This window comes from Condylura cristata, unplaced genomic scaffold, assembly GCF_000260355.1.
Source record: "Condylura cristata isolate star-nosed mole 26May11 unplaced genomic scaffold, ConCri1.0 scaffold00048, whole genome shotgun sequence".
NCBI lineage: Eukaryota > Metazoa > Chordata > Mammalia > Eulipotyphla > Talpidae > Condylura > Condylura cristata.
In genome coordinates this window covers 2,468,853-2,479,617 of record NW_004567149.1, presented here as the reverse complement: position 1 = coordinate 2,479,617, position 10,765 = coordinate 2,468,853, and the positions used below count along the sequence as shown (strand labels likewise).

General features: G+C 42.3%; 2 protein-coding genes across 2 annotated transcripts; both read left to right on the top strand.

The window, feature by feature from the left end:
* Positions 1 to 310: 310 nt before the first annotated feature.
* Positions 311 to 1,068, top strand: LOC101620589 (histone H1.4). Its single transcript, XM_004694861.2, has one exon. The coding sequence runs from the start codon at positions 366 to 368 to the stop codon at positions 1,023 to 1,025; it is 660 nt and encodes a 219-aa protein (XP_004694918.1). The 5' UTR covers positions 311 to 365; the 3' UTR covers positions 1,026 to 1,068.
* A 337-nt stretch (positions 1,069 to 1,405) lies between these two features.
* On the top strand, positions 1,406 to 2,371 carry LOC101632998 (histone H2B type 1-M-like). Its single transcript, XM_004694830.1, has 2 exons — positions 1,406 to 1,518; positions 1,987 to 2,371. Exons 1-2 carry the CDS (start codon positions 1,406 to 1,408, stop codon positions 2,369 to 2,371), a joined length of 498 nt encoding a protein of 165 aa, XP_004694887.1.
* The last annotated feature ends 8,394 nt before the right edge of the window (positions 2,372 to 10,765 follow it).

Genomic DNA, 10,765 nt, shown 5'->3' with positions numbered 1-10,765 from the left:
TGTTTCTCTGAGTTGAAATTTGACAAACACGGCGGGAAATATTGCTGGTTTTTGGCATAAGGTTTTGTGCTTTCCTCAGAATTTGAGACCTGCGTGAAGCTTGAGACTTCGGGGATCATTTTCTGAGAAAAATCGAGCGATTCGGTGCAGAGAATTTTGATATTTTTGGCATTTTTTGAGGTGTAACAAACACAACTCGGGATCCGACAGGACACTCTGCGGCTGCCAGCGAGGCGGGCTGGACAGCGCACCAATCACGGCGCAGCTCCGCCCTATATAAACGGGCGGGCGCAGCGGCGCGGCCCGAGTCCCGGCCAGTGCCTCTGCTTCCGGCTCGAATTCCTCTCCCCGCGCCCGCCTTCGACATGTCCGAGACTGCGCCTGCCGCGCCCGCTGCGCCCGCCCCAGCGGAGAAGACGCCCGTGAAGAAGAAGGCCCGCAAGTCCGCAGGTGCGGCGAAGCGCAAGGCGTCCGGGCCCCCGGTGTCCGAGCTCATCACCAAGGCTGTCGCCGCCTCCAAGGAGCGCAGCGGCGTGTCCCTGGCCGCGCTCAAGAAGGCGCTGGCGGCCGCGGGCTACGACGTGGAGAAGAACAACAGCCGCATCAAGCTCGGCCTCAAGAGCCTGGTGAGCAAGGGCACCCTGGTGCAGACCAAGGGCACCGGCGCCTCGGGCTCCTTCAAGCTCAACAAGAAGGCGGCCTCCGGCGACGCCAAGCCCAAGGCCAAGAAGGCGGGCGCGGCCAAGCCCAAGAAGCCCGCGGGGGCGGCCAAGAAGGCCAAGAAGGCCACCGGAGCGGCCACCCCGAAAAAGAGCGCAAAAAGAACCCCAAAGAAGGCGAAGAAGCCGGCCGCGGCTGCAGGAGCCAAAAAGGCAAAGAGCCCGAAGAAGGCAAAAGCAGCCAAGGCCAAGAAGGCGCCCAAGAGTCCGGCAAAGGCCAAAGCGGTGAAACCCAAGGCGGCTAAACCAAAGACCGCCAAGCCTAAGGCAGCCAAGCCAAAGAAGGCGGCAGCCAAGAAGAAATAGGAAGTTCCTTTGGCCAACTGCTTGAAGCTCAACACAACCCAAAGGCTCTTTTCAGAGCCACCCACAGGTCTCAGGAAAAGAGCTGTTGCACATCACGAGGGGGCGTGGCTGGCAGGAACAACGCCACTGGCAGGGGCGGGCCTCCGGGGAGGGGAGTGGCGGGAGCGAGGCTGGGTGGGTCGCAAAGGTCTGGGGTGCAGAATGTGCTCCCGGGTTCGGGGTATTTTCTACCCAAGTCTACGTCTCCACGGCACATGGGGGTCGCGCTAGCTGGAAGTTACACGCTTGCATTCTCAGGTGCAGCACCTTGCTTGGGATGTGTCGGGTTGTGCGTTTGCGGTAAACCACTGAGGGGCTGCTTAAATTCGTGAAATAGAATCATGGGTAGCAGCTACTACACCTACACCAAGAGGCAGAAAACACTTGGGGACGGCTGCTTACTGCTTTCACATAAATTCTGTGACAAGGGAATAGGAACTGAAGTCAAGTTCACGTAACTGTACATTTATTTCCACCATCTGCCACAGGCGCGGGATAATGCGCTTCTAATCCAAAATCTGTTGCACTGACAGCAGCGAGGCCGCTAGATGTCCACTGGCGCGCTGAGCACTGTCTTGGCGAACAGGCGTTGGCTCCACCCACACACCTAAAACTAGCGCGTTCCTGCCGTCTGCTCTCTGAAACAGCGCTTTTGCTTAAAGAGGCCAATTTATAGTAGCTTTGGGTAGTCCAGCATACGCCTTCTGATTGGGTCACGCAAAGTAACGAATCGGCCAATGAAAAGGTAGACCTGAAAGTGTTATTTACCCTTCGTATCTGTGACGACACACTAAATTAATCCAATCACGAGGAAACGTTTACTAGCCTCATTTGAATACCGCATCTATAAATAAATGTGGCCTGCTAGGGGGGAGGGGAGGGGGTAGTTGATCATTTGCCTAGGTTTAAGTTACTCTGTTAGAACTTTAATCCCTGTCGTCCCAGAGCCTACGAAGTCTGTCCCCGCCCCGAAGAAGGGCTCCAAGAAGGCGGTGACCAAGGCGCAGAAGGACGGCAAGAAGCGCAAGCGCAGCCGCTGGAAGAGCCACTCCGTGTACGTGTGCAAGGTGCTGAAGCAGGTGCACCCCGACTCGTCCAAGGCCATGGGCATCATGAACTCGTTCGTCAACGACATCTTCGAGCGCATCGCGGGCGAGGCGTCGCGCCTGGCGCACTACAACAAGCGCTCGACCATCACGTCGCGGGAGATCCAGACGGCCGTGCGCCTGCTGCTGCCCGGCGAGCTGGCCAAGCACGCCGTGTCCGAGGGCACCAAGGCCGTCACCAAGTACACCAGCGCCAAGTAAACGCACATCGTAAGCGTCTTTACAACCTAACCCCAAAGGTTCTTTTAAGAACCACACATCTTCTAGCAGATGTAATCCTTTCACTACAAAACAATTTTTGGTTTTCTCGTTTAGAACTTTACCATTCTTGAATTTATTGGGACTCCGTAGGAAGAGACACCTCTAATGCTCCTGAGATGCCAACAAAAGTTATAAGTTGTTCTCCCATTATGGCCATTAACCATTTAGTATCTCACAAATAAGACTTACAGCAAACTTCTTGATCTTTTCAACTTAGAAGTGAGCACTTAACTCTAAACACGAAAGAGCATGCTCTGACAGTTTTGACACATACGTGCTGGAAAAAAATTGACGTTTTGAGCTTTCATGGGAATAATACAAAGCGTTCTCAGGTTTGCTTGCTTTGCAATTGGTCCAATTTCTTCTTGAAAACCGAAGGAGGGGAGGAGGGGGAGGAAAAGGATCCTATGCTGTATCCAGAAAGCACAGGGAAAGCATTCAAAACCTGTTAATATCTTTCTTGTATAAGTTATGTTTAATTTTTTTGTAACATTTAGCCTTCAAGTCCTCCAAGTCACAAGATAGAAGCCCAATATCAATCTTTAAGAAAGCTGACTATAGGCAATAGTTCTCTCACAACTGAGGTTCCCTTTTCACTACCCTTTACCCTCTAGGATGTTCAGGGGGTCATGGAGGAGAGAGGAAGGTACAACACGAGGGAAAGCCTGTTCTGGCTGGATGTACCATGCATGATTGTGGGGAAAACAAATTTGAAGAAAGACAGTAGTGGTACCTGGGAAATAATGACTCATTTACCCTCCCTCTCCCATACCCATATTTCAGACAATACTTCAGTCTGATAACATTTGTCCATACACAAGAGAAGGAGCGACTCTGAGAATCAGCATTAACATTTCGGAAGAGTGGCCAGCATGAATGGTTCTGAGTTCACAGAATTGCCAGGTAGATGAGGTTTGGGTGGGGTGAAGTGCTGGTGGACAGAGAGAACTTATTGCCTGAGGGAGCGGTGAGTTTAGACATCTGGTGTCTTTACCATCTCCCAAACACAGAATCATGAATTATGGGGATAGAGATTTCAAATAGCAGTTTTGGTACCTGCACTAAGGATTAAAATCCAGGGTATTTACTAATTCTGAAAAGTAACTAAGAACCACTAAAAAATTAAAAGAGCTCTTAGACTCAGGAGTCTAAGCTTTGTTTTTTAGGGCTTTTTGTGAAGTTTGTCCGCTGTGGCAGCCTGGTAAACATTTCCTGGTGAAGCTGAGACACCAAACCAAAAGCTACATCCTCAGGGTAGTAGAAATATAGACACTCACTACTAGTGATTGCAAAGAAGAGTTTGTCCAGAACTTTGGTGCTCCCTCAGGTAGATTTTGACACTTTAAATCTGGATGGTGAGCCAGACTTCACACTTGTGATTCGCATTACTATCACAGAGTTTCAAAACATCTTAAATTAGGGATCTCCCAAGTTAGTTGGGAATAAGCATCTGCTCAAAGCAAATTATATAAACTCTTTAATCCCCACAGGTTACACAGCAAAGAAAATGAATGAGCCTCTTCACAAGTTATTGTAGACACACCATATATATATATATATACTTTGTAGCTAATTTTAATATCATTTTTAAAAGATCTTAAATATGTGGAAGGATGAGAGACTACAAAGAATGACTGTACAGACTTGAAAAGAGAAACAGAAATTTGAGAAATAAATGTGTGTATTACACATAGTGCATCTATATATATAATAAAAGTAGAGAGAATTGATATACATAGCAATGTTGCATGTATAGAGAGAATAAATTATCAAAATTAAAGCTCACTAGATGGGTTTAAAAGTTGATTTACACCCAACTAAAGAATTTTAATGACTATATAAATAGATCTTAAGTAATTATTCAAAATGCAAAGAGAAATATGTGAAAGTGAGTGGAAGGGATCTGGAAGTAGTAGTAAAATGCCTGATTCGCACCTAATTATAATACCAAAAGGATAACGAGAGAGTCATGCAAACACAGATTTAAAAGACCATGCTATGAATATTTTAAAAATGATGAGTTATTCATATAATTAAAAGTAAATTCTATAATTAGATGGAGAGAAAAAAAATGATACTACAAAAATGGAGTCATTGCCTGACACTACTAAGCCCTGTGAAGTCTCACAACAAAAGTTAATGCTGCTTCTCAGAGTTGCTCCTCTTGTGTATGGACAAATGTTATCAGACCGATGTATTGTCTGAAATATAGGTATGGGAGAGGGAGGATAAATGAGTCATTATTTCCATATATTTTGTCTAGCTAGTTATTAAATTCTGTTCACTTTAATCAATATGTAATGGACTGTCTTGATTTTCCTCATTAGCAAATAAAATGTTTGGTATTCTTGTCCAATAAATATTTGTTAATAACTATCATCACATTATTGTATTATTTCCACACAAGTTAGAATGTATCAAAAATGCCAGAAGGCATCACCCTTTTATTCTTTTTCACATAAATGGTTTTGGTATTCATGATTTATAATAATGTGTGTGTGTGTGTGTGGTCTCACTTGGCTGCTACAGTTCCCTCCTTACTGTGTTAAGTTTTTATCACAAATTATTTATAAGTTTTTGCCTATAATAAAACCGTGTTTTTTTTCCTTTGACCTTACAATGAGGTATAGGTGTATTTTCTATTGTTGATTTATACTTGCATTTCTATGCCATATCTTATTTCATCACATAGTATTATTATTTTTAAATAGTAGTTGGACACATTTGAAATGTTCACGTGGATTTTTCCCATCTTTATTCATACATGAATTTTTTTTCTTGATTTTCTCATATAAACTTCCTCAACCAAAAAAAAAAAAAACACCCAATAAGGTTAGAGATCAAATTGACTTTGATAAATTATGAATTAAATAATGCATGAATCAGACTGCACGCAATCTAGCAAGTAGAAAGTTGCTGCCAGAAGTTGTATTAAAAACTCAAAAAGAGAGGGGGAACAAGAACATGAAAGAGATCTTTAGGTCAAAGCACCTTCCTTTAAGGAAATGCAGGAGATCTTATACACATTACCTCACCCATGTTGATTAGGAAATTTCAAACTGACAGGTTTAAAATTCCACCTTCAAAAAAGACTGAAACTGCAGTTTGGTTAATTATTATATTTTGAAGTTTGTCATTAATTCATTTTGGGTCCTCCCTGATGGCACAGAAGTTAAGTCTCAGTGCAATCAAGCTATCACCATGAATATGATTACAGAACAGGGAATTGACCCACTGGGCACAGCAGACCTCTCCTGTCTCCCCGCTGATCCCTTCAGCAGTATATTTCAGCAGATCTACCTGTTCTGCTCCCCACTCTGTCTCTGTTGAATCCTCTCTTCCTCCATGCCTCTGACCTAGTCCCCTGTTCTTGTATGCATAAGTAAATAAATCTTTTTTTAAAAAAAATTCCATTTTGGACCTGATGTTTCTATTTTACAAGGACTTTATCAGGTTTTCTCATTAAGATTATGATAACTCCAGTACCCTGCCTCATTACAGGATACCCCACTTTGAGAAACAAAATTGAATTTAAGTGGCCGGAGAGGGCAGCTTACTCCTGTGTACATAGCCAGGACATACTGAAGCTCATCAGTCAGTGGTTTGGCAGCCTATCCTGAACCAGCTTTTTCTTTTTCAGTGATGGTGGAAGTGCAGGAAAGAGTTTTCAGTTGCTTTCCCTCATTAAAGTCTTGTAAACAAAAAAATAATTATAACTGTTCATTAGTATTACTGTGTAACAAATTATCCTCAAATTGAGAGGCTTTTGTTATTGAACATTTAATATTTCAGTTAGCGTCTGGGATACAGGAACCCAGTAGTGACATAGCAGGGTGCATATTGACTCAGTCTTAATGAGCTTGAATTTGTAGGAATGCAGGGGAAATTCTCCTACCCCTCTCTGCTCTTCTCAGGCAGGTCCAGCACATAAATTAAAGGTTGGATTAGTAAAAGAAAAACCAAATCATACATTATGGACATTTTACATGACTGTAAATTCTAAGGCCAGTGTGACAGGCTAAATGTTCATGTCTTGAGCTAAGCAACAGGTAGGGGCTTCCCATGTCAGAGAGGCGAGGGGGTCTCATGTGATGAGAGGAAGAACACAAGACTCTGCCTTTAGCTGTTTCTCCTGCCTTAAGGTAGATTGTTCTGATAAAGAAAAAGGTCTTTATAGATAATCTTAACTCTGGGAATCTGCATTCTTTAATATATGGCAAGTATCTGCTGAGATCTGGGGGCCTTGACTGGTCTTGATTCCATACAGGTAGACCTTTCAGAAATCTGCCTGTTCTGCTCCCCACTCTGTTCCTGGTGAATCCTCTCACCCTCTGCATCTCTGGCCTGTACCCAAATTCTGTATGAATAAATAAATAAATCTTAAAAAAAAATCTTGAAAGTTTCTAACATGGACAGTGAAGAGAAATTGTAGAAAAATGGAGTTATATGTTGTGTCAGCAACACCACACTGATAAAGAAACAGGAATCTTGGAGCAGACTGTAAGATGCAGGATGCTACTGGAGAGCACGATCCTGGCCTTTTTACTGACAGAAGTAGTTAAAACCTACTCTGAATATATTGTTCTAAGCAAATCTCAACATTTTTTTCAGACCCATCCTACCAGGCCACCATGTAAGCATAGACTGCATTCATATGAAGGCTTGACTGAAACTGGCAGACTCCCTAAGAAGATGATTTGTACGAACATGGGACATGTTGACTGTTGGGCAGTAAGTTGTTAGTCCTTTGCAATGAAGAGAACTTGCCAGAGGGCTAATTGACTGTTTTCAAAACATGGTAGCTGATATCACCCAGAAAGAGAAATTGTAGAGGAGAGGGTGGGAGGCATGCACCAGAATACCTCTTGTGACTCAGTGTGAACTATTACAAATGTCAGACACTGTCACATATGCCACTTTCTATTCATTAGCAGCTAGTTGTGTAAATCTGGCTTATATTCAGAAGGGGAATTGGGCCCCACCTTTTGAAATAAGGCCAGTGAAAGAATTTGTGGACAAATTTTAAAACCAGCATATCATTTCATTTATGCTTTAAATGGTTACATGGAAAAGTAATTTGAATTTTAAACATGAGCTAGAAATCAGTGATATAATCACCCGGGTCTAATGCCTATACAACATGCAGACCTTTCAGAAATCTTACAGTCTGGCCTATAATTGGCCACCATTTGTAGGAATAAAATGTCCACATGATGTCCTAATGGACTATTCTTGAGACTGTAAAGGACAATATAGTGGTCTGCATGTTTGAATACAATAGCTCAAGTTACAGCAGGAACTTGAGTAACTTTTGCTTTAAAAAATCTTGAAAGTTTCTGGGCCCTCCCTGGTGGCGCAGTGGGTTAAAGCACTGCACTAAGAAACTTAAGCCAATTCCGCATGAGTTCGATTCCGGCTTGCCGGGGGGGTGTCCACATGGCGTTGCAGACCTCTCCTGACCCGCCCGCTGCTCCCCTCAGCAGTGTACTTTGTCAATCTGCCTGTTCTGCTCCCCACTCTGTCTCTGGTGAATCCTCTCACTCTCCGCATCTCTGGCCTGTACCCAAGTTCTGTATGAATAAATAAATCTTAAAAAAAAAATCTTGAGGTTTCTAACATGGACAGTGAAGAGAAATTGTAGAAAAATGGAGTTATATGTTGTGTCAGCAACACCACACTGATAAAGAAACAGGAATCTTGGAGCAGACTGTAAGATGCAGGATGCTACTGGAGAGCTTGATCCTGGCCTTTTTACTGACAGAAGAGGGTGCACTGAAGTGAACACTGGATTTAGGGCTTTAAAGAGGATGAGTCCAAAAATATATACCCAAGGCTCAGTCTTATTAACAAGGCAGCCCACTGATCTGTCACCCCTCGGGCATTCCAGGTCATACCTGGGGATGCCACCCATTTCCCAGGACCATCAAGCTCCTGCTCTTGTGTAACTTGACAAGAGCCATGTACTTTATTAGTGATACAATTATGTTTTAGAATTGTGTGTAAAAGTTTAACAATGAATGCTAAGTTGTATTTCATAAATGCAAATATATAGGTTTATCACAGATGATTTGTGGCTAGTTTTTAGGAAAGAAGGAGGAAGAGGCTGGGGAGAAGAGGGAAAGTAAGAGAAATAGAGAAAGACTTCAGAAAAGGAATGGAAGAACAGATTGCTATAACAAAAAGGAGGAGGGAAATTTAGGGACCAAAGAGAAGTCTCCAGCAAGCTGTGATTGTAGAAAGGCAGAAAAAAACAGAAGGAGGTGAGTAAATAGTATTGTCATATATTTAGTGCTTATAATGTCTTACAGAAAGATATACTGATCTACTTCCCCCATTTCTTGGGTTTGGAGTTGAGAGTCTTGATTAAAATGTTAACACACCTAGAGACTTTCTCTGACCAGCAATTATAAAGGGCACCCTTCTATTCCATTCTTGTTCTATCCATTCTTCTTCATTGCATGTAGCACTAACGGACGTAAATTAATTTGTTGTTTCCCTCCCTGTTCTCAAAACTGTAAGCTCTAGGGAGCAGGATTAGTGTTTTTCCTGCTGATTGCCTCCTGCCCAAGGCTATTCTGGACATCTAGGAGGATGTCAATTGCTATTCACAGTGTGACATGCAGTTCCAATACCCCCAGTCGATGCCTGAAGACATTGATAGTACAGGACTTGATGTATACTATCATTTCCCATTTATTCATGCCTAGGATAGTTTGATTTATAAGTTAGGTACAGTATCATATTACCAACAGTAAAAACAAACCAGAATGATAATAATAATATTATAAAAGTTATGTGAATGTTAATTCAGAATTCCTCACTGTATAGAATACTTTTAGATGCTGTTGACTACAGGTGTTTGGGGAAAGCAAAACCATGGACAAGGAAGATGCCTTTTATTAGTACATTATTTAATGACACGTACATCTTGAACAGCAGGGACAGAGGCCAGAGCTGAATTGTCACACAGTTCAATTGAATAAAGGACTTAACCTTTTTTTTGGATTCACTTTCCCCATCTATACAAAAATAATAATAGTAGGATGCTATCTCTTAGAAGTATTTAAAGGATAAATAAGAAGATTTATATAAATTTCCTAAAAGGGGGACGTTTAGTAAGCCCTCTATTGTTAAACATTATATATTCCTCAATCACTATATCAAAATGAAAATCAGAGTGGTCAACTCTCTTTAGTTCAAGAACAGAAGGGAGAGAATACAAACTTTTGGGCTCTCAGAATCCCACCTACCCAAACAAGAGTAGTGGGGAATTTGGAACAAAGATCGTAACACTCGGGAATATCTCTTGACTGAGTATGACTTGAGCCCTCTTTAGTGTGAATAGTGCTAATAATCACTAAAGTGACATAGGCAGAAATTCTGTGTAGCACATTCTGTAAGTACAGGTGAATTAAGCTTCTTTATATAGCAAATCTTAATTAAAGCAAACCATAAAGTTGCACCTAACAAACCCATTTTATTTCTTCAATCAGGGGAGAGATATAAACACAGAGAAGAAATGAATGCAAGCAGCATCTGAAACTGCGAATCTATACACAGCAGTTATATATTGTGATGTATGACATGATTAATGTGTAAGTCTAGCAGCAGCCAAAACATCTTGGTTTGCTGCCCATTGACATAGCGTGAGGAGAACATTACCTGAGTGGAAGACCCTAAGCAAGTCGTTTTAGCTTTTCCATTTTATTTTTGTTTGAATTATAAGTATAGAATTCTGTTACAGACCCAGTTGCTGGAAATTTATTAGTTGTCATGCCTACTTTTGCTAGCAGAAATCTAAAATAGATATCTGCCTGTAAATGACATCATGATTAATATATTCTGAGACTTGGAACTTTTCATTCATTTTTATTATATCCCTCCAAATATCTACCCTTTCTAGACATACGTTTTATTAATTTTCCACTCTATTTTCTGGCATCAGATCTGTCTGAGTAGGTAAGATCCAAGTACTGTTTCAGCTTTGGGAACCATATTGAAGGAAAATAGTTTGGTTGGTCAAGCTGACACCTGTAAGGTCACTTGTAACATCTGAATTGAGAGAAACACAATGCTAATAAAGTAGCCTCATAGGAAACTGTGCACCAAAACCAGATGAAGAATTGAAAACATAGATTGCTGGTCTAATCCCATGTAGTTTCTCATTCACTAGATCAGGAGTACGATTTAAAAATTGGCTTTTCTGGCTCTCCCTGATGGCGCAGCGGGTTAAAGCACAGCACTAAGAAGCTAAAGCCACTTCAGCATGAGTTCGATCCCTGCCCTGGAGGTGACCCACATGGTGTGCCAGACCTCTCCTGACCTGCCCACTGC